The sequence below is a fragment of the Acomys minous genome (assembly GCF_964271855.1).
Source record: "Acomys minous genome assembly, chromosome: 4".
Taxonomy (NCBI): domain Eukaryota; kingdom Metazoa; phylum Chordata; class Mammalia; order Rodentia; family Muridae; genus Acomys; species Acomys minous.
The window spans coordinates 22,277,485-22,301,590 of NC_140486.1; the positions used below are offsets into that span (position 1 = coordinate 22,277,485).

At 47.6% G+C, this 24,106-nt stretch overlaps 1 protein-coding gene across 1 annotated transcript in view; it reads right to left on the reverse strand.

Annotated features, from left to right (window-relative positions):
- Positions 1–991: 991 nt before the first annotated feature.
- The window catches only part of LOC311595798 (O-acyltransferase like protein-like), a gene marked incomplete at its 5' end in the record, with an annotated part of 41,718 nt that continues 18,603 nt past the window's right edge, over positions 992–24,106 (reverse strand). Inside the window, 9 exons of the mRNA XM_084778759.1 lie at positions 992–1,300; positions 1,595–1,737; positions 3,686–3,872; positions 5,088–5,135; positions 6,615–6,747; positions 9,077–9,190; positions 11,229–11,308; positions 13,137–13,302; positions 18,659–18,760. Of these exons, the coding sequence (XP_084634885.1) occupies positions 1,199–1,300; positions 1,595–1,737; positions 3,686–3,872; positions 5,088–5,135; positions 6,615–6,747; positions 9,077–9,190; positions 11,229–11,308; positions 13,137–13,302; positions 18,659–18,760 (1,075 nt within the window). The 3' untranslated portion in view covers positions 992–1,198. The remainder of the gene's footprint in view (positions 1,301–1,594; positions 1,738–3,685; positions 3,873–5,087; positions 5,136–6,614; positions 6,748–9,076; positions 9,191–11,228; positions 11,309–13,136; positions 13,303–18,658; positions 18,761–24,106) is intronic.

Below are 24,106 nucleotides of genomic sequence, written 5' to 3' on the forward strand. Positions count from 1 at the left end.
CCTCGCTACTTCCGGTGTTTATGCCCAGAAGTATTTGGTCCTTCCTGAAATGGAAGATGGTCAGTCACCTTCACCCAGTGTCTTAATATCATCTTCTTTCTGTGTGTCTCTTTTTATGAGGACACTGGTCATTAAATTGGGGCTTCTTGCCTCAGTGACCTCAATGACCCTGGAAATTCTCTCTCTAAAAAGGCAATGATTTTGAGATTCAGGGGACTAGAACTTCAACAGGTCTTTTAGGGAAATGGACAAAGTTCAGCTCATAACAGGAACCATGTTTTCAGGAAAAAATGACTTTTAAAAGTCTGTGTTGACAAAGCCTCGTGAGTAAAAAATACTAGTGGGTCACAGCACCCCAAGGGCTGTAAATCTTCCAGGTATTGTAACAACAAGTGTACGTGTTGTAGAAAGCTATGTGGGGTGACTTTGGTGAGAATAACAGCATTATAAACCACGTGAGCTTCAAGACTCAAACTGTAATATGTGCACTACATCAGGTAATTGCCTGATGCTAAACTGTAAACTGAGGCACCCTGGGCAGCTCCACCCGCAGTGTGGCCCAAGCACTTCACATGGGAACTAACTCATCAGGAAGCCAAGCCAATGTGGTTGATTACAGTTCCACAGCTGTTTGTTTGGTCTCTTCCCATTGGAGAGTCCCTAGTGGTGCAAGTCTTGTAGCTACTTCTGATTGATTGGTTGAGTTTAAGTGTTGTTTTCCTTTAATATGCAAATGTATATGCAGTTCAACTTACAAACCAAGCAAAGCTAAGATCATGTAGAAGAAAAGGTACGTCTGTGTGCCTTTTTATGCCTTGGGGCCTGGCCTCCATCTTAATACTCTAACACTGTGGTCACCAATAGAGAAAATTAAATCCAAGCGGGGGGGGGGGGGGGGGGAGAGATGGAAGGAGGGGGCAGGGGGAGAGGAGAGAGAGATAGAAAGAGGGAGGAAGGGAGAGGAGAGAGAGATTGTTGTACAAGTACAAAATATCATAGAATTGCTTTTTTTTTTATGGTGAACATAGATTATCTGTACACATTGTAGCAGTAAATGTTCACAAAATCAGATCTCGTCTAAGGACCACAGGTGTTCACTACATCCCAGAGGAGGCGCTGCCTCTGTGTGTCACCACCAGAGGGCTGTGGTTCTCTTGGGTTTCAGTTGGACCGCTCATGGTCCATCAGACACTGGTCCTCACAGGCCCCACTTCAGTTCCTGCCATGGCCGTTCGATGAACAGGGTCAGGGCCAGGCCACAGAGGAAGGTCAGCACACAGTGTCCAGAAAAAAGATAGAACTGTGGACAAAGAGGGCACAGTGGACAGCTTATTCCACGCCTCCACCACCCCACCCCACCCCACCCCACCCCACCCGCCTTTGAATCTGAGAGTATGCTGCCCCAAACCCAAGAAGCAGAGTAGAGAATGGTCCAAAACAAGAGCTTCTCCTGGACTGAAACCCCCCCTCTCTCCTTCAGCTAAACTTTAGAAACGGGTAACACAGAGGCAGCTTCTAACAGAGCCAGCTCTTTGCTTTGCAGCTTGAGAAGGGCAGGTGGGGGAGCTAAGACTAGGGCCAGGCACTTGCTCACCATATTGGTGTCGGTGTAGTGAATCAGGGTCTCCTGCAGTCCGTTATAGAGAATGATCACAGTGGGGTGGAGGAGGTAGCAGGCATAGCTGATGCTGGCTGGAAGGCGCCAGAGGCCACAAGAAAGGCCACGCTTCACCAGTCCTGATGGGAAGGGGTACAGAGTCACCAAGTCACAGGTGTGTGTGTCTGTGTGTGTATGTGGTGTGTGTGTGTGTCTGTGTGTGGTGTGTATGTGTGTGGTGTGTATGTGTGTGGTATGTGTGGTGTGTGTGTATGTGTGTGGTGTGTGTGGTGTGTGTATGTATATGTGGGGTGTGTATGTATGGTGTGTGTATGTGTGGTGTGTGTGTGTCTGTGTGTGTGGTGTGTACATTTGTGGTGTGTGTATATGTGTTGGTGTGTGTGTGTATACATATGGTGTGTGGGTGCGTGTATGTGTGTGTATGTGTGGTATATGTGTATGTGGTGTGTATGTGTGTGTGGTGTGTGCATTTGTGGTATGTGTGTGTGTATGTGTGTGGTATGTGTGTGTGTGTATGTGTGTGGTATGTGTGTGTGTGTGTGTGCGCCTGTGTGTGTGTGTGTATGTGTGTGTGTGGTGTGTGCATTTGTGGTATGTGTGTGTGTATGTATGTGGTGTGTGTGTATGTGTGCGTGCCTGTGTGTGTGCGCGCCTGTGTGTGTGTGGTGTGTGTGTATGTGTGTGTATGTGTGTGTGTGTGGTGTATGCATTTGTGGTATGTATGTGTGTGTGGTGTGTGTGTGTGTGTGTGTGTGTGTGCGTGCCTGTGTGTGTGTGCGCCTGTGTGTGTGTGGTGTGTGTGTATGTATGGTGTGTGGGTGTGTGTGTGTGTGTGTGTGTGTGTGTGTATGTATGGTGTGTGGGGTGTGTGTGTGTGTGTGTGTGTGTGTGTGTGTGTGTGTGTGCCTGCCTTTGTCCCTTGAAGGCCAGAAGAAGGTACTGGATCCCCTGAAGCTAGAGCTAGAGGCGGCTCGTGCTAGGACCAAACGCAGGTGCTTCAGTGACCAGCACTCTTAACTGTGTCATCTCTCCAGCCCCTTCAGGTCCCTATTCCGTCTCTTGACGTCCCCCAGCCTTTCCCCTCCCAGCTCCCTATTGCAAGGCCTTGCAAGGGAAGAATATCACTTCTCTATCGCTGGATCCAAAATAGATTGCCTGGCACAAAAACAAATGCACAAACACACGTGTGCAATTAAGTGAATGAACCTGGAAATATTCAGCCATGCCTCCAGCCACCAGTAACACCTGGAGTCCCTTTGGTGACTGTTTCCGGGATGCCTGAAGTGCCTGTGCTCAATCAGCAAGGGTGATTGGGACCACCTGTTTTCTCTTTAAGCCATGCGTTCCCGCTATGCTGGCTGAAGCTGAGCACTTTTCACCCACAGCCTAATTCTAAACTCATCCAATGAGGTCTCTGGAGTACACAGCTGTCTTGCTTCCTCCATGGCTCTGTTCTGTGACTTTAAAGATTCAAGGAAGTGTGGAAACAGAGATTTTTCTGGATGGTGCCTGAGTGGTTACCCCTTTACCTCAGTCCTACCTCAGGCCTCGAGAGAAAGGGAGGAAAATGCCAGGCGTCGTCAACATATCTATAATCAGGAGAACGTTCCTTTCTCTCTCTCTACGCCTTTCACCTCCCTGCCCCTCAGCACATCAAAAGCCAACAGCACAAAAAAAAATTCTCCTCAGCTATGGGAAAGGTCTGGTGACTCTTTAGCCTCCTCCCCTCAGATTCAAATTGGGACCTGAGGTGGGTGTGACCAAAGCCGTGTCCTCTGCTATTACATCATTTTCTCACTAGTTTTCAGAGCTCTTGTCTAGCCTCTAAACCAGCTTTTCTGGGGAGCCCCAAACTTTTCCTTTCAGGACCTACCTTAGCATTTAAGCCAACATAAAAACTGAAAATAACATATGAGAGCTATTTACCCCAAGGAGAGAGACAAACTGCTCCTTCTGCATTGGAATCAATTATTCATCCTTAACTGGGGTGCACAGCTTCGTGTTTCAATACTGTCATGCTCTGGAACAGGGTGTGAGCCCAAGAGCAGAGCCAGGGGCCCGTCCTACCTCCATAGCCTTCCTGACAGGCAAAGATGACCCAGCCCACAGCTGCCGCCCACAGGGTCCGATGGAGGGCCTGGTAGATGGCAGCAGCCATGGAAGAGGTGGGAGAGCTGTCATCCATTATATATGCCAGGGCGACAACTACAAACAGGGTCAGCAGAGAGAAGGTCCAGCCCAGCATGGCCTGTACCTGAGGGGAATAAGAAGAGGATCACAGCCCAGGAACCACTGCACCCTTTTGCGCATGCTTGCCTCTTTGGCGCCTTTTCTGTCACTTCACATCTTCTTGGTGTAAAACTCAACCACTGCCGATTCGACTAAAATGAAATGTCAGCTGAGAGGTAGGCAGGGGTTAGAGACAATGGGGGTGAAGGGCGTGTGTGACTGACTATGAGAGGGTTTGATGATCTGGGTGTGTGACATGTGCCTATCATCCTGTTGAGAGACGCCATCAGGAGAACTTATGAGTCCAAAGCCAGCTGGGTTACACAGAGAGAGCCTACCTCAAAGATCAAAAAGTAACTGTACAAACTAGTGACTTATTGAGTGACAAATTGATTCTGCATGGTCAACTGTCAGTAGATAACTGTCATTATCACACTTATATGCACGTACATAATGTATTAGATCGTATTGGCTTCCTACTGATACACACACACACACACACACACACACACACACACACACACACACACACACCTCCTGTCCCTCTGGACACCTTCCTGTTCCGGATAGTCGTTCTGCTACTCTTACACATTTAGTTTTTTGTAAGCCTCGGTCTATGCAGACAAAAGCAGAGAAGAAGAGAGGTGAGGGACCTAGGGCTTGTGGTGACAGAAGAGCTCTGCTCCTCAATTGTGGTGACATGGACAGCAGTCCTCAGAACTACACAGAGAGAGGGAGGGAGGGAGGGAGGGAGAGAACAGTGCAGGGCAAACTGGCAGTCTAAGCCCCACGGGTTGAGCAATGTCACTTCCTGTGGATGATAATATACCATGGGTCCCTGGCATGGTACCTTAGGCAAATCCTGGCGAAAGAACATCCAGGACCTCTCACGCTTATTTTTTTTTTTTCAATTTCCCACAAATGATCAGTTCAAAGATCAGCTAGAAGAAAACATCTCTGTACAACATTCCCTCCTCTCCTAATGTCCTTTTCTGTCCTTTAGTCAAAGAGGATGGATGCCTCGGTGGCACAGAAGGGACACCTTCAGGACTGGGAAGAGAGGGCCACCTCCAGCTCAAACAGCAGATGTGAGTTAAACCCTGGCTTGGTTTAAGTCCTCGGTCTTACACCACGTCTCTTGATCTCTTCAGACTCAGATCTACGTTCCCAGGCTCTCTGGCTCCTGTGCCCTAGTTGGTAAGCTCCCACGATGTCCGAGCTGACCTGAGACACAACCTACCATCGTGACTCTGAGATCTTGAAGCTCAACTTCCTGCCCTAGGTTAGGCTGTGAGGAAGGAAAGGACGCTATCAGGGCCTTCCCACTCTGCTACTTTGACCTAGGTCAGACTTAGCCCTTCACCCTTCGCTAATTCCTTGCTGTCAACAGGCCTGCAATCTCAAGAAACACAGCTGAGCCGCCCATGCTGTACCCCGCTCTTTGCCTGCCAGTCTGCCCGCAGCTCCTCCCCCCTGTCTCATCCCTAGGAACCAGAGTCCTAGTTCTCCCCAGCTGAGTTGCTGTTCCCGCTCCACCTGTCAGCATCCCTGGTCCATGCCCCTGGCCCCGACACTAGCCTTTGACATGGTTAGCCCAATGCTTCTTGTCTTACCTTCTCCCTTTTGCTGATACCCTGTTCTTCCTGAAGCCTCAAGTGGCCTGAGCTGTGTTCAAGGGTCTCCGTGATCATGCTGTCTTATCTGTAGCTGGATAATATATTTTCAGAACACTACCACACTAACATGTAAAAGATAGACTCTTCCATACAGCCACTTGTCCTGAGGAATCTTTTTGTTTGCTTGCTTGTTTGTTAGGGTGATTTTATTTTATTTATTAGTTAGTTAATTTTTTGAGACAGTTTCTCTGTGTATAGCTCTGGTTGGCCTGGAACTCTTTTTGTAGACCAGGCTAACCTCGAACTCACAGAGATCAACCTGCCTCTGTCTCCCAAGTGTTGGGATTAAAAGCTGTTGCTACCACACCAGCTGGGTGATTTTTAAAATATATATATTCTCATTATATATCCCCAGGCTTGAGCCAGCAATCTTCCTGGTCCTCCTGAATGCTGAGATTATAGGCATGTCCCACCACATCCAGAAAAATCCTATTTCTTGATGTTGCCATCAGTAAGACAAGATTTCCCAAGAAGAAAGGCCTTGTCTCTGAACTGTCTATGACAAAGCCAAGACCACTGAAGGTCAGGCCTAGTGGAGGCATTGGAGGCAACAATTGTGCCCCAATAGTGCAATAAGATTCTTGGTCCTTTGGCTCAGAAAGGACTGAGCTCTGGCTAGAAGAAGTATCACTGTCATGCTTTAGCACAGACACACAATACACTGTAGCACAGATACACAACACACCGTAGCACAGACACACAACACACTGTAGCATGGATACACAACACACTGTAGTACAGACACACAACACACTGTAGCACGACATACAGCACCCTGCAGCACAGACACACAACATCCTGCAGCACGGACACACAACACACTGTAGCACGGACACACAACACACTGTAGCACGGACACACAACACACTGTAGCATGGACACACAACACCCCACAGCACAGACACACAACACACTGTAGCACGGACACACAACACACTGTGGCACGGACACACAACACCCCGCAGCACAGTTACGAATCCAGCAGCCTGGCTCTGCCTGCACTTGGCTTGGCTTGGAAGAGTTAGGCCAGAGAGGCCACACCAATCCCAGGCAGACTTGTGCCCTTACAGGGAGACAAGGGGACAACATACCATAGATTTGAGGATGTGTGTAGGGTGGTCTGAATGCATGAACATGCTCAGGAAGAGGCCCACAAGGAACGGGCCGCACCGGCAGTAGGGCTTGGTGTAATACTCTGAGAAATATAGTAGGGTTTCATCTTCACTGGAAAACAACAAGGAAGCAAGGTGGAGGCTCAGCTTTGAGCTGGATGAGGAAAAGGCAACGTCCTCTAGGGTGATCCACAAATCTAGAGTTCCCAATAACGATCCACACACAAGGGCAATGATGCTCTAGGCCTAGACTCTAGGGCCTTGGGTCACAGCTGGTTTGTTTAAATTCTAAATTCCCTTGGGTGCTGTACTCAGATTTCAAGGACATATGATGACTTCATTTGTTTTAAATACTCATTCATGGTGGCCGATCCACTGCTTCTAGGAATGTAGAAGAATCTGTGAGAGGAGAGGAGTTCAAAATAAGCCGGAGCCATCTGAAAGCCAGGGCATGGTGGTGCCCACTTTTAATCCCAGCACTTGGGAAGCAGAGGCAGGCAGACCCTTGTGAGCTCCAGGCTAGCCAGAATGTGGTCTACACAGCCAGTTCCAGGACAGACAGGGCTGCATAAAGAGACCCTGTCTCAAAAAGGCGGGAGAGGAGAAGGAGAAGGAAGAAGAAGAAGAAGAAGAGGAGGAGGAGGAGGAGGAGGGGGAAGAAGAGGAAAAAGGAAGAAGAAGAAAAAGGAAAGGAAGGAGAAGGGGAAGGAGAAGAAGAAGAAAGAAGAAGAGGAGGAGGAAACACTGTCCAATGCTATAATTCCCGTCTATGTCTCCTGCCCCTAATAGCAGCAGGTCTGAGAACTTATTAGGAAGCCAAACTGATGCCTCCTGCAGGAACACTGAAGAGGAGGAAGTTGGCAGTGGATATGTATGGTAACACACCCTCCAAGTGATCAGTGTCCGTCAAGTTTGAGAAGTGCCTGCCTACAGTGTCAGTCACAGATGTCCAGTCACCGAATCAGAATCTGAACATGGGACCCAGGGCTGGGCATTTTCAAAGTTCCCTGGCACTCCAAAAGAAAGCAGCTTAAGAAAGCCTGCCAGGAAGTTTTCACTGCCTCTCACTGAGGCCAGAAGACAGAGCAGATGAGGCCCCTTGATGCTCACACAGAGATGGTCAGAGGTGGGAAAGTTGCTCCAAGATTAGTGGATGGTTCTTTAGCTTTGACTGGCCCCAGCACCAGGAAACCTAATTTAATTGGTTCACCTGAACGCTACAGTAGGGGCACAAGCCTCTAATCCCAACAGCTGGGAGACTGAGGCAAGGGGATTGTGAGTTCAAAGCCAGCCTGCATTGCCTGGTACATTTAAGGCCAGCCTGATCTACAAAAATGAATTCTCTCACCATCCCTATATGTGTGTGTGTGTATAATATACATATTATATATGTATGTATGTATGTATGTATATATATATATATATATATATATATATATAATACAAATACAAATAGTGCTGGGCCATGGTGTGTGTCTGTGTGTGTCTGTGTGTGTGCACATGTGTGTCTTTGCATGTAGACACCACAGGATGACAGCCTTGGACAGTGTTCCTCAGGCTTGTTGCTGTATGCCCATGTGTATTCACCCCAGTGCAGATACAGGGGTCAGTCGACAACTTGCAGAAATCAGTTCTCTCCTCCCAGCACGTGGGTGGGTCCAGGATTGAATTTAGGTCCTCAGGCTTATAGCAAGCACCTTTCCTCTCTGAGCCATGTCGAGTGTTTTGGTTGTTGTCATTTGTTTAAGAGACGATCTTTCACTGGCCTAGAAATCACCAAGTAGGTTAGGCTGGCCAGCAAGCCTCGGGATCTACCTGTTGCCACCTCCACAACACTGGGATTGCAGGCCTTGCAAGTATGCACCATGAATGTCATGAAGCATGCACCATGATGCTCCTCCTCCTCTCTCTCTTTTTTTTTTAATGAGAGTTTTGTAATGCACACATAGGTCTCTGTGCTTGTCTTGCTGTCTTCCCAGAGCCCCTCGCGCTGGCTTTATTAGAGGTCAGTAAAGGCTGCTTTGGAAAATGTTACATTTCTACACACATCTGAGAGAAGTGCTGAAGGCAACCTTGACAAATCTTAGACGCTAACTCTGTGCGGCCTTGAAGGGGTAACCCCAACTTCCTTACAGGTTCAGTTTCTCCGTCCAGCAAGGTATCTGGTATCTACACTAAGGGAGAACCCCATTTCAGCCACACGGGGGTGCTCCTGTCCTCTGAGAAACATTTCCTACAGCAGAATGCATTTTAGAAGATCCCTTCCTCCCCCACCCACTGCAAATTGAAAGGTTGGGAAATTTGGGACTTTCATCCACATTATCAAAGGTACCTAACCCAGTTTTTTCATACGTTGATGAGCACAGGACAAACAGCCTGAGCATTTTGCAGACTTCCCAGACCTGGTGAGGGCAGGCAAGGGACAGAGACGACAGTGTTACCTGGCTGCTGACGGAGATGCAACTGGAAGTTTGTAAGCCAGTGTGAGCAGAGCGGTGGCAGTGAAAGATGCCAGGAGCAGCAGAGCCCCGAGGAGGACAAGGATGCGTTTACTTCTGCAGAAGAGATGAGATGGCAGACAAGGAATGCCTTCCGGTTGCCTTCAGCGCAGCATGAATGAGGGGCCACAATCCCAGGAGTCCTGTGGCCTTGCTTTCAAGGGAGGAAGTGGGGGGACTTGAACAGAGCAGGAAAAACTGGGCAGGCTGGGAGTTCCTGGACTGCCTGATCTTGACCATTGACAAGTAGTGGACAGAACCTTGAACTTGGTTCCTCTTCTAGACAGGCTTGGTAATAGTATTCTTGCCTGGCCTGCCCAGAAGCTTATACTGTGGCTCAAAAATAGACCATCCTTGCGACCATGGCATGTCCTCTACAGAACACTATATGGACATAAGTGGTGTTTCAGTTAGGAGAAGTGAGTTGTTCAAGGCAGAATGGGACACAGATTTGACACAGCCACCCACTCCAGGAAAGGGAGGGAGAATATAGCAAGGAAGAGAACCCTGTTTTCTCTGACAGCATAAGCCTAAGACAAATGTCTGGATGTGGGAGGCTCACGGGGAGGGAGGGAAGAGGAGCAGGAAGGGAGAACCAATACAAGATAAGCTGTTGAGGTGGCCAGGACTCAGTTCTTCCAGAATGTTCTATAGCTTTATGTAATATCCCTCAGAGCTGTCTGAGGAGAGGCAGGAAGGAAGTCTTTCCCCCCAGCTTCTTCTGTTCCACATGTGGCTACAAACACGGATTCCTGCATACCCCGGGGGCTGTACATGAAGACATCCCAGCTGTCATGCTGCAAGATTCTGTGGCAAGGAAAAGGTCTGAGGTCGTGGGCTGTAAGTGAGGCACTGATTACTTATATCAGAACTGTGCGCATTGGGGCTGTGAGCATCTGCTGTGGCACCAAAATGTGAAACACTGATATATTTTTTTAAAAGTAGTTTCCCATTGTGGTTCAAGAGCACAAAATACTCATGCCCTTTGACCCATTAATTTCCCTCGGGATATACATCCTGAAGAAACACTGGAGTTGGAGACAAATGGTTGTCATGAAAATATTCATGGGAAATTATTTATGAAGGCATAAAATTGGAAACAATCCAGGTATATAACAATGGGAGAAGATACTTGTAAGTTGTGGTTCACTCAGGAAATCAAATGTTAGGCAGATATGACAATTATGTTTACAATTAGTAAAGTAATGTAGCAAAATGTGGGTTCACAAAACTATATTTTAAAAGATGTGGAGCAGCATGCATTTGTCTTTAAAACACTGGACAGAAAAAGGAAAGATCAGAAAGTCAGTGTCAGATCTTCGGTGAGCCCAGTTTGGCGTGAGTGACGGACTGGGGTGAATACTTGCCTTTCTCTTAATCCTAATGTTTCCTAAGTTGAACACATATCTTAACAAGAAGGAATAATAAATTTCTTTTTTAAATGCACACTATAAATCTCCCTGTGAATTATTGAGACTATAAAGTGTTTCTAAAACTAACAAAATTAAGGTGATAAATACAGGCTACAGGACCACAGGTACATTGACACATTGCTAAGGGCACTGTAAATTACTTCCCTCTTTCCGGGGAGCAATCTCCCAGTATGTAACAAGCGCTAAGGAACCGCTGCCACCCTTTGACCTGGTAATTCCACATAGAAATATGTCCCCATGGAAATAGCTACAAGGGAAAGTGGAGTGTTCAAAGGCAGTCATCACAGTGCCATTTATAATCGTGAAAAATTGGGCACCATCTAGATACCCAATCATAAAAATGAAATATAAATCCTGAACCTGACGGGTATGCGGGCTGTGTCGATATGTGGACATGTTTATGTGAACAGCTGGAATGGAAAATGCTGAGCACTGGGTATTACACACACACACTGGTGATAAATCTGGGAAAACACACTGATTTATATGCGGCTGGAAGAAGGCATGGAAAGAGGGCAGTGGAGAGAGGGGGTGGCGATGTCTCCGTTTCTGGAAAGTTAATTTCCTACATTTTAAACAGCTGCTTTCTACAAAGCTGGGCCATATCTGGGAGTTCCAGGCCAAAGGACCCCTGGGGAAAAAAATAGACCTCTCAGACCCACTTTCCATGGACGAAGAAGATCAGCGGCGTCATGAGGTGAAACTGGAAGTCGCAGGCAAGGTACCAAGTCCAGCCATTGCACTGGGGGGACAAAAAGGTAAATGTGACTCCTCTCCTCCAGGTACCCAGGCTGTTCAGTGTCTGCTGTGTAACCTGTGAGGGAGGGTTGAACAGGTGGATGGGGCAGCATCGCTGAGAAGAAGAAACTGAAACTAGATGTCTTCTGACCAAGCCTGACAGGTCTCTGGGAGATTCAGACATATTTCTCTCTTGTTTATAAAAGGACCAATATAGCCTGGGTCCTAGGGCAGCCATGGGAACTGACTGGGGTCATGATGCGGGAACGCAGGAGGCGTTCGTCCTTAGGTTTAGCTGGAATTTCAAGAGGTCAGCAGGGTTCTCTCCCTTGCCTGGTTCCCACTCCCAACTTGAGGTGGAAAAATTGCGTTCTTCTGAAAGCCAATCCTTGCCTCGCACTCAGATTCCCAGTAGAACCAACGTGGATTCCTGGTCAAAGCCAGAGGGGCCCACCCACTCTCCCTGCTTGTGGTAAATGGAGCCAGCCGTTGTTGACAAGTTTTATGCCAATTAAGGAGATACCTAGGGGCAATTTTCCTGTCACTTGGGTCCCAGGGCCCAAGGGAGCCCAAACTTCCTCAATAGAGAGGGAAGCTTTGTCCACAGTTAAAGAAACACTTGTGCCATGAATAAGAGGAATGGTTAGGCTTGAGGACCATGGCACCTAGGCTTGAGGACCATGGCACCTAGGTTTCTAAACCTCTACGGTAGGCTCCCACTTAGAGGGGGAACTGGCTCCTGTCCTCGTCCATGATTTCTATAATGGCCCAAGCTAGTCTGCATGCAGGAAGATGCCCCCACCTGTCTCCTGGGACCCTATCACGGAAACGCCATCATCCGCAATGGGTGCCCCATCAAAGCTGCTGGGCTTTGGCTGTGGTTACAGCAAGAACTAGAGAGAGAGCTGGCACACATGCCAGCCCACAGGAGGAACTAAAGTCGTGGCTGAGACACGGCTCCCTCATTTTCTTTCACCCCAAGTTCATTACTGTCCTGGATGGATTTTTTTTATTATTTTCGCTGTTGCTGTTGCCTTTTATTATTGTTTTGTCAACTTGATGCAAGCCAGCATTTTTCTTGGAAGAGACGAATGTAAGCTGAAAAAATGCCTCCTTCATACCGGCCTCTAGGCAAGTCTGTGGGAACAGTTTCTCCATTAATGACTGGCGTGGGAGGGCCCAGCTGCACTGTGGGTGGGGCCACCCCTGGGCAGGTGGTCCTGGGTTATATAAGAAAGCAGGCTGAGCAAGCTATGGTGAGCAACCAAGCCTCCATATTCTCTACTTTAGTTTCTGCCTTGAGATCCTGCCCTGACTGCTCTCAGAGGTGAACTGTGACCCAGGATGTCTAAGCCGAACAAATTCTTTCCTTCCCAGGGTGTTTTCCATCCTGGTGTTTTATCACACCAACAGAAAGCAAACTGGAACAGTTATGAAAAGTTGGGGGCGATCATGATGTAGGCATAGAGCTTGTAGTTCTGATCCAGTTCTGTCCTGTCTGGCTTGATTTAGGGTGCACCAAGGTGAGCGGTGCATAAGCTTCCGGTGTGAAGACAAGACCTCTCCTTCCTGGTGTGGTGACCTGGGCTGGTTGAGGAACAAGGGCGGAGCAAGGAAGCTGCCCTGAGACTCGGGCAATCCAGCCCTCATTAGCACCACCGCGCCCCTTTCTTGCTATTTATAACAAGGACCCCTACATCAGCTGGTGCCGTTCCCCTAGAACCCATGAAGATGAGCGTCAGGCTGGCCCTTGGGAAATTGGCCAGACCATGTGACTGGGACACCCTGTATCCACCCACACGCCTTTGCAAAACTAGCTTTTGGGTACTCACGGCGTTCTGAACAGACACGAAATTATTCAGCAACAGCAGATTCGTCCACCAGACTTGCCGGCAGTTATCCCCATGGAACTGGGCCACTTCCCAGACAGGTCCCCAGGGTATGAAAGAGAAGAGTCCAACCAGCAAGCACACCGAGTACAGGTGGAGAAGCTGCAACCTGGCAGAGAGATATGGGGGGAGAAGATGACGCCAAAGGGGGTGCTTTAAGAAACCTAAAGACACTGGCAGGCAGCCTCAAGGGCCTACAGTCTTGCTGAACTATCTATCCATCATGTGCTGCCACAGAGGCAAAAGCACTGCTGCTGGCTATGGCTAATTATGTTACCACTGAGGCAGAAGCTGTTTAGGAATCCCTAAGACTCGAAATGATCCTGTCAGGTAGCTCTATCCCATATCTCAAATTATAGCCCAGGGAAGTCAGGATGACCCATCCACAGCCACTCATCCGTAAGATGGCTATCAGTTCATTTTCTTCCCTTGTGCCTCATGAGACAGAAACTTATTTCCTCCTTCCTTTCCTTCTCTTCCTTTCTTCCATCTTTGCTTTATGCCTTTTATCTTTCTGAGCAGGATTCATCACAGCTATAAATAGAAGATGAATACACAGGGTCCAGGACTGTGTATGTGGCTCCATTGGTAGAGGCTTTTTCTAGAATGCACAAAGCCCTGGCGTGTGATCCCCAGCATGACGTAAGCTGGACATGTTGGTACATGGCTATGACCCCACAACTCAGGAGGTGGAGGGCTAGCAGCAAGCCTCTGCTCCACACCTAATGAACAGGCCTGTTGTCCTGCCTTCCTTGCAATAGCAGCACTCTTCATATAGAGAGTACCCCGTGAGCATTAAAGGAACTACTGAGCAATGTCACCGAGAAAAAGCAGGTATCCGTGTCCCAGGTCTGCTCAGGTACACTTGTCTTGGTGCCAGTCTCCCTAAGGCCTGCAGCCTGGAGCCTGCCACATTTGACATCTGACCGAGGCCCCTGCAGCTGCTCCAGCAATCCTGACTCCAACCTGCCTGGATTCTGGGATTCCGTCCCAGCCATCCGTCTCCTCCTCTCTCTGGGCAGGTATCAGCCCCATACCACTCAGAAGCAGGGCTTATGAGCAGTACTTTGGGAGAGCAAACACCACCCCCAACGACCCGGGCTCTAGCATCTCCACTGCTCAGGGCAACCCCTCCAGAGGAGGATGTTAAAATGAAGTCTCCAAGCCAGTGGACCACAGCAGAGGGTGAGGTTGAGGCTCTGGGTGAGTGCGTGGGACACTTGCATTAGATAGGCTGGGGGACAGGACCGGAAAAGCAAATTCTAGCTCTGCCTAAAGCATTCACAGGCACATCTCACTTTTTCCTTCTTCCTGCCCTGTATAGAGAGAGCTATGACGGCTGCCTCCTACGATCCTTGGGGAATCCTGTGATGAAAATAAGACAGTAGGGTGAGGAGAATTAAAGATCTTAGCCTGTGTCATGGAAGTGTGAGAGACAGGCATGTGCGTATCTGGTCCGTAGGATGGTAAATAGGAAAAATCATACAGGTACCAGCTCCATTTGCAAGGATTCACCCCATAAACCTGCCCAATCAGATCCACCTAATCAGACCTGCCCATCCAACCCTGCCTATCCAAGTTCACAAATACACACACACACACACACACACACACACACACACACACACACACACACACATCACCTTCTAATCTAAAAGAGCAAAAAATCTTTTTTTTTAAAGCAAAAATCTTGGAAACTTCCTTCATATATATTAGTGGGGCCAATTTAAATGCACAGGATATGGCCGGGTGGTGGCAGCGACATCACATGCCTTTGATCCCAGCACTCGGGAGACAGAGGCAGCTAGGTCTCTGTGAGTTCGGGGCCAGCCTGGTCTACAGAGTGAGTTCCAGGATAGCCAAGGCTCCACAGAGAAACCCTGTCTCAAGTAAAAAACGAAAAACAAATGCACAATGGTACATATATATATATATATATAAAACCAGTGGTGTGGGTTCTGCCAATAGAGAATATGCTGGTGCTGTGACATTAAATGATAAAAACGCATGCACCACAGGGTAGTGTCTAGGCCAACCAAGCCACCCCCTCTGTGCCCCCAGGTCTAGTCCACCTTCATCCTCTCTGACCTCACCCCCTCTGCTCTCCCTGCTCCTCCCCCAACCCCCACACCCCACATGCCAGCAAAGAGCTTTGGGGCTCTTCAGCCTCCACAGCTACACCAACCACACTCTATCTCAGGGCGTTCGCACTCTGTTGCCCCGAATGCATTGCTCTTTGCTTATAGCATTTTCTTTGTGTGGAACATTCCTTCTCTTCTTTCAAGGCGCTGGACGAAAGTAGCATTCGCTGCCTCCCCCCCCCAGGATGTGGGCCCACCCCACTTCTGTCTAAGTCTTTGTGTTCTGGCTCTCAGCTCGCTCATCTGTTCTGCATTTATTCGCACACCGCACTTCCATGTTAGGTTGTTTATTATGCATCTCTATTCACTAGGATGTAGCCTTCCAGTGGATGGAGCTTATTGGGGTAATAAAATGCTGACTTTTCAAAGCTTAGAACTATGTCTCATACAGAGTGGCCTGCGATGAGTTAATAGTGAAGCCATCTTATCCTCTGTCCCCCCCCCCCCCCCCGCCCCCATCTTATGTAGCCCAGACTGGCCTCAAATTTGCTAGAAAGTTAAGACTAGCCTTGAGCTCCTAATCTCCTATCTTCCACCTCCCAAGTGCTAGGGTTACAAGTGTGCCCTAACACGCCCAGCCTATTGTCTGTCCTCTTGAAGGGATAAATCCTAACTGAATAGGAACAATGAGTTCTGAGTCCATGAATGCTACCATCCCAGTGGGGGTGGGGAGAGACTATTCTGTCTCTGGGGAATCTTAGAAAGGGCACGGCTAGAATGTGGTGCCCACCTCCAGTTCTCAATAGAGTGTTGGCCCAAGTTGGGCTCCTTCTCTTCCTCGCTCTGACTCAAATCCCCACTCTTCCAGAGTTGCCTGTCTCAGTAATGCCGCCATATCTGCCACACTGCTCAGGTTGGGAAATTGACCTGCCTTTGAGTTCCCTGTCCTTGCTCCCACTGCCAGTGGCCAGGTTGGGTTCCATCCTTCATCTTGCCCACAAGCCATACCATCACCCACTCCCACCCAGTGCCCTTGTGCCCCCTCCCTCCACACACACACACTTTGGCTCCCTCTGCCTGAAAAACAACAACAACAACAACAACAACAACAACAACAACAACAAAACATTCTCCCATTTTCCGAGTCTTTCTATTCCAAAACAAGGTTTGCAGATTAACGTACCTCGCTACTGGTTTCCTCACCCCCGCCCCCCACCCCATCCCCCATCCCCCACCCCCACCCCACCCCCCAACTAAGCTGTTCTGGACCTCTAGCCTGTGTGATAAGCCCACAGTTCCAGCAAACCTCAGACGGGACAGGTTCCTTAACCCAAGCCTCATACCCAAAAGACACGGAAATCCTGTATTTCCCCCTGCGTCTGGGTCGGGCTACATTGATAAAGCTCAGAAGAAACCACAAAACCACATTGAAAAGAAGCAGTGCCGGTCACTTCTAGCTCTCCCCCCCCCACCCCCCTCCCTCTTTCCTAAGTTACAGAGAGAAAAGCAGAAGAGGCTTAGGTAACAGCAAGAATAGAAGACTAGTGATGATGCTTGTTGGGGGCTTACTGCATCTTATGCAACTTTTTGAGGGGTGGGGGAGGGTTGCAAGTAGCCCAGCTCTCTATGTAGCTGAAGGTGACCTTAAACTTTCCAGTCCTCTTGGCTTTTTCTCCATCATGCCAGGACTATAGGCATAAACTATCACACCAGATTTCGGTGGTGTTTGAGTCCAAACCCAGACCATCAAGCACTTGAGGCGAGTGCTCTGCCAACCAAGCTGCGTCCCCAGCTCCTAATTTCATTTTATAGAAAAGAAAGCCTAAGTACAGAAAGGCTAAGACAGCCACACAGCTGGTGCACAGTTGGACCTGGACACAAGGCTGGCAGTGGAATTATGAAATCTGCTCCTGCCCACTCGGATGATAGTTTTAACTGTTTCATGGCAGTGCGATGGTTGGCTTTAATATCAACTTGCTACAAATTAGAATGGCTTGAGTAAGGGAGCCTCAACTGCCCTGACTGCCTTAGCTGATGTGGATTGATCCATCCCAGTGTAGGTGGCATCTCCTGGTAGCCGTCCAGACACAAAGAACATGCCAGAAGAAAGAGTATTTGCCTTTGGCTCACTTGGCCTTCCCCTTTGCTGCCAGACTGATTCACCCTGTTGCTGTTGCTGCTGCTGCTGATGATGATGATAATGATGGTGATGATGATTCCTTCACTGACAGCAGAACCAACACTTCTAAGTTTCTGTCATAGACTAAGGACCAGTGGCTCTCAGGTTCTTAGCACCAGTTTTGGAGGCTGGTTCTCAGCCTCTCAACCTTTCAGGCTTGAGACAACTGTTGGTACTATTTCAATGAACGCTAATTTAGTAAATTCTTTTGATATGTGACATATATTCATATATTGATATATATGTATTGATATTTATGTATGTATGTGTGTATATAAGTATGTGTATATATGTATGTACATACATAAACATATCCTATTGGTTCTGTTTCCCTCGGGAACCCTGGCTATACAGTGTGATATAGTAAGATGGACTTAGAATAGGAATACAGGGGTCTGGGCTCTGGCTCTGTACAGCCATGCCTGAGAAAGTGTGAAAGTGGAAAGAGCTGAAGTCTCCATTCCCTTTAATTCCAGATATTTCATTACATCACTGCCATCACTATTCTGTAGTCTAAACCTATCAGAAGTCTTCTGCCTCAACCAACTGCACATTGCTTAATAAAGAAGCACGGCCATGACCACGCCCCACCCAGCACCGTTCCTCGCCAGGTGGTATTTTCTTCACACTGCTACTCGGACTTCCAGGATCATTTGCAGCTACAGCCACTCTCCTACAGAATATAGATCCCATGGATAGACATTTATGGAACTCTACTTCCAGCTAGCTAAGAATGAGTTTGCCATCGCTGAAGTTGAACTGGTTTTTGGTTGGTTGGTTGGTTGGTTTTGGTTTTGGTTTTGGTTTTGGGAATTTTTGTTGTTGTTTGTTTTGGGTTTTGTTGTTATTGTTGTTGTTTGGTTTGGTTTGGTTTGGTTAGGTTTGATTTTTTCAAGACAGGGTTTCTCTGTGTAGTCTTGGCTATCCTAGACTCACTTTGTAGACCAGGATGGCCTCGAACTTGTAGCAATCCTGCTGCCTCTGCCTCCCTAGTGCTGGGATTAAAGGCATGCACCACCACACTTGGTGAAGTTGAACTGTTTTAAGCCAGCTAAATCCAAACATGCTTAAGGAAGAAAACCATTTATTTCAGATTATGGCTAAAAACAAACAAACAAAAATCCCTCTTTCCAACCAAGGTTAAACATTGAGAAACATCTATTTCATAGCAGTTATGAACTAAAAAAAACCTTGAATAAACCTACCTTGTAAAGCGTTTGAGAAAGTATCTGAGAATGACTTTAGGGGTTATTCCTATGCTGGTGTTCTGGTGCATCTTTAAAAATGATCTTGCACTTAGCCAACCACTGAGAGAGAGAGAAAAGAGTAGTTACAGGAGTTACTTGGCTACAGTATAGCTCATCAGTGAGTTGCTGCAGCCATCTTAGTCAGGACAGGCTAAGTGATGCTTCAGTGACAAGGAAACACCCCCCACCCACCCCACCACCCACCCGTGGCCTTAAAGCAGCAGTCTTTGTGTCTTTGTTTTGTTTTATGTTGGTTCTGCCTTTCTCATGCAACATACTCAGAGCCTGTCGGCCAAGACTCAGTGTCTTCCTCATTATGGGTGAATGGGACGACAAGTGCTCACAAATGGCCACAGGCCTGAACAAGAGAACTTTGGAGGCCACAGGCCTGAAAAAGAGAACTTTGGAGGGTCTCAACCCAACAATTCATTGTAGCTAGAAACGTGGTCCATCCATAGGGCTGAGCTCCTGGGGCAGCGGTTCTCACACTGTGGATCTCAACCCATTTGGGGGGGGGGTGTGGAATGATCCTTTCACAGGGGTCACATATCAGATATCCTACATGTCAGATATTTACATTATTGTTCATAACAATAGCAAAGCTAGAATTATGAAGTAGCAATGAAATAGCTTTAAGATTTGGGGGCTCACCACTACATGATGAACTGTACTAAAGGGTCACAGCATTTGGGAAGGTTGAGAACCACTGGCCTGAAGGATGGAGGGTCAGACTAACTAATATTTGGCAAATAACACTGATAGCTGTTAATCTGTGCATTCTTTCTCTGGCTCTCTGTCTGTCTGTCTGTCTGTCTGTCTGTCTGTCTGTCTGTCTCTCTCTCTCTCTCTCTCTCTCTCTGTGTGTGTCTGTCTCTGTCTCTCTGTCTCTCTGTCTCTCTCTGCTCTTTATCTGTCTCTGTCTGTCTGTCTGTCTGTCTCTCTGGTAGTATGGTTCATACATGTTAGTATGCAAGGACATGTGCCCATGCCACTCATGCAGAAGTCAGGGGAAGGACAGCAGCGTCTTCCTCTGTCACTGTCCTCCTCACTGCCTTGGGAAGAGTCCCCCACTGAACTAGAAGGCAACTATTGTGGGTGGACTGGCTGGCTAGTGAGCTCCCTTCTCTGCCCTACAATTCTGGGGTTACAGGCACATGCAGTCACGCCCAGATCTTTGCATGAATGCTACAGATTTGAACTCAGCCCCCTTGTGCTTGCACAGCAAGCACTTTTCCACACAGAGCCATCTCCTCTGCCCTATTGGCCTATTGAAGTAATAAATACCGTGAAGGACCCCCATTGCTACAGTACCACATTGTTTTCAGTATGCTTTCCCTAACAGCTCCAGATCTCCAATCATACCCAACTACTTCTCAATGAACGTTTGTTGAGTGAATAAGCAAACAGATGGATGTCTGAATCCTACCAGGAGAAAGAGGAGACGTTATTAGTCCTGTTTTTCCACACAACAAAAGAGGCTCAGATCACTAGCCAGGCTGCTCAGGAGCACAGAATTCCAAGCTGGGTGGTAGAGGCATACACCTTTAACGCCAGCACTCGGGAGGCAGAGGCAGGCAGATCTCTGTGAGTTCCTGGGAAGCCTGTTCTACACAGTTAGTTCTAGGGTGGCCAAACTACACAAAGAGAACCTGTTTCAAAAAACAAAACAAAAGAACAACAACAAAAAAGCCCAGAATCCCAGTTTTGTTTCTTTGATTTTGAGGCACGGTTTCACATAGCCTCCAAGGGCCTCAAACTCCTGATGTAGCTGAAGATGGCCTTGAACTCTTGACCCTTCTGTCTCCGCCTCTCAAGTACTGGTGTTACAGGAAGACCACAGGATTCCTAACTGGCACATTCTTGTGTTGAGTTCACCATCCCAATGTTCAGCTTTGAATTCTAGCTTGGTGGTGAGCGTGTCTGTGTCCCTTGATCTTTAGGCATTTAGCCCACTGATCCTCATGGGAGTTCCTCTGCGTAGCAAATGTGTTCTCTGTTGCCCAGCAAGAATGCCTGTGTTGGGCCTTACTTGGAAGGCATCCTGGTGGGTTGGGGGATGCCTCTTAGACTTCCTTTGAAAAGCGGCAAGTTGGATTCCTTATAATAGGAACCAAATGCATAAAGACATCAAAACGAAGGCGCAGAGAGCTGCAAGTAGGGCAGCCAAGTCTGATTCTGGCCTCCTCTTAATCTCAGGGAAGGATGAGCCTGGGCCGTCCTTTCTTCTCAGGGTGGCTGGCACTGACCGCCAGCCTTCGCTAAGCAGAGCCTGGGTCTTGTTCCATGTGTGGGCATGGACTGCTTAGCCCGCATGGAAGGGGCACGGGGGAGAGGAAAAACAGACTGTGGTTCCAGAGTCCTGAGTGGACGGAGGAAAGGAAAGCCATGCACCACAGATTAGTACGAAGCCAGCCCAAGAGGTAGGAAAGGATTCCTGAACAGTGCTCCACAGCTCTCTCAGGGATCACTGGAACCCTGATTCTCCTGTGTAAATTTCAGCTATCGGGTGGCTAAGACGTGGTACAAACGGCAGGCTGGACACTCTTCTTCCAAACTGTGTGGACCCCAGTGTGGTTTGGCATTTGGAAACGTTTGTGTGCATCCAGTGAGGTGTTGGGGATGAGACCCAAGTCTAAGAACACGTTAATCTGCTTCATACACCACTGCGCACACAGCCTGGAGAAAACTGTAGACGGTATTTTTGGCACACCTGTGTTTTGTCTGGGACCTATTACCTGTGCAATTTTCCACTTTTAGGGTATTTTTGTTAGCAACTTAAAAAGCTACAGATTTTGAAGTATTTTGGTTTTCAGGTTTCCAGGGATCGGCAATTTGTATTCTTAAGTTCTGATTCTGATCTTAATAGTATGTAAGGGGGGGGGGGCAAATTATTTTTGTCTCTGGACCTTGAATTTATTATCTGTAAAAATGAGGCTGATACTCCATTGCTCAATAGTAAAGGTGGAAATGGAAGATGGAGAGATAGCTCAGCAGGCAAGAAAAGTAACCGTTCTTCCAGAGGACCCAGGTTCAATTTCTGGCACCCATCTGATGGCCTCTTCTGCCCTCCTCGGGCACTAGGCACAAACATGGTACATAAATATACATGCAGGCAAAACGCCCATTTACATAAAAATTTTTAAAAATAATTTTTAGAGTAAATGTGTAAGGCTGGAGAAATGGCTTGGTGGTTAAGAGCACTGGCTGCACTCCCAGAGGACCTGGGTTCAATTCCCAGCACCCACAGGGCAGCTCACAGCTGTCTGTAACTCCAGTTCCAGGGAACCCAACACCCTCTTCTGGCTTCCCTGGGGACCAGGCACATGTGTGATGCACAGACACACATGCAGGCAAAAAAAATAAATAAACCTTACACATAAAAATTAAATAAATAAAATGTGTATGGTATGTGTGTGTGTTGTGTGTGGTGTATGTTTTGCATGTGGCATATGCTATGTGTGTGTCGTATATATGCTATCTGTGTGGTATGTGTTTATGTGGTTTGTGTGTGTGTGTGTGTGTGTGTGTGTTAGATGTATGTAAATGTCTGTGGTACATATGTGGTGTGGCATGTGTGATGTGTGTGTGTGTGTGTGTTGCAGGTGCTCATGTACAACCCAGTGTGTCCATCCCCTGTGTGACTTCTAATATGGCTGGAGGCGATTCGAACTCAGATCATTATGCTTGCAGAGCAAGCACTGGTTCCCAGGGATCTCTCTCCTAGTGGGACACATGGACATGAATGTCATATACAATGTAAATTTGAAATGAAAGACTGGAGCTGGAGAGATGGCTCAGTGGTTAAGAGCACTGCCTGCTCTTCCGAAGGACCCAGGTTCAATTCCCAGTACCTACATGGCAGCTCACAACTGTCTGTAACTACAAGATCTGACACCCTCACACTAGCACACATAAATTAAATAAAATACTTTTTAAAAATTAAAAAATGAAATGAAAGACTATGGGAACCACCTGAAGTGATCAAATAAAATAAAAACTAGAGATTAAAAAAAGGCAATCCCAGACTGATGATGAAAAATGGAAACAAATAGCACCACCAGACATGTCTTTCTACAGTTCTGACCTGTGACAGGGTCTTTGTACAGCTCTGACCTGTGTCAGCGTCTGCACATGTTCACTGCCTCTGCTCTCCTCAGCTCCTGACACCCAGGCTTGCCCCGTGCTCCTCAGATCCAAGTGGTCATCAGGGTACATCTGGGGGGGGGGGGCTCATGACAACCCAGACTACTGGCTCTGTACATCCAGGGAGAGGCCTGCGAGCCCGCATCACCAGCAACTGTGCAGTAACAAGTGGCTCAGCGTCAACCAGCACGGATTGCAGATGGCATCTCCCTCTGCTTGTGGCATCCCAGGACATTGAGTATTTGCAACCCTGGCTTCTTTGTAAGCTCGGTTGTGTTATGTAAATATGTTTTTGTCCTAATCCCAAGTGTAGATTTTAGTTTGATCTTCAGCTTGTCCCATACCGATTAATTGTCTCATGAGGGGCATGGCTTTTGCCAGCTGGTAATGAATAGCTTTCCTGGTGCAGCATGGGGAGGGGCATGGTCAAGGGCTCTGAGGATATACATAAGAGCACAGAGAGGGGGCGTGGCATGTGGTGTTGGTACGCGGCTTGGAGCAGTTTGAGGAGACGAGAGACAGAAGATGTCATGGTTTGGAGCAGGCAGCAGGAAATAAGTGCTTCAGGGCTCAACAGCTTGGAAGTGCCTGCTGGCTGTATCTGCTGTTGACAGAGGCAGGTATAGCCCAAAAGAACCCAACTGACCCTAAACAGCTGGGAGAAGTAAGGGGACCCCCTCTCCCCACTAACCTTTCTTCTACGCAGAGTTGGGAGGTTGGAAGGGAGTTGAGGCCTAAACACCCCTAGTAAAGTAGAGCTTAAAAGAAGAATGTTACATCAAACTCTTACTAGTTTTAAGAATGTAGGAAATTGAAAAAGAGATTGGGATAAGTTAAGGGAGTGTGACTGTCATCCTTTACACTGTTTTGTTTTCTTCACAATTTGCTGGAGTGAGAATTGGAAATTTTAGTATGAGTCTACACCACTTTCCAGAGCCTGAGGACCACTGAAATGCATGATTTTATTAAATAAAATCAACTTGGGTGGGCTGTCAAGATGGCTTAGCAGAGTAATGACTTACTACCAGCCTCGTGATCTAAGTTCAAACCCTGCAACCAACATGGTGAAAAAAATAATAATTCCTGCAAGCTGTCCTCTAACCAGCACACATTTGGCACATGCAGACACACACACACACACACACACACTAAATAAATAAATAAATAAATAAATAAATAAATAAGTGTAATTAAAAATACGTTTAAGGGCTGGAGAGATGGCTCAGCCATTAAAGGCTAGGCTCACAACAAAAACTAAAAATA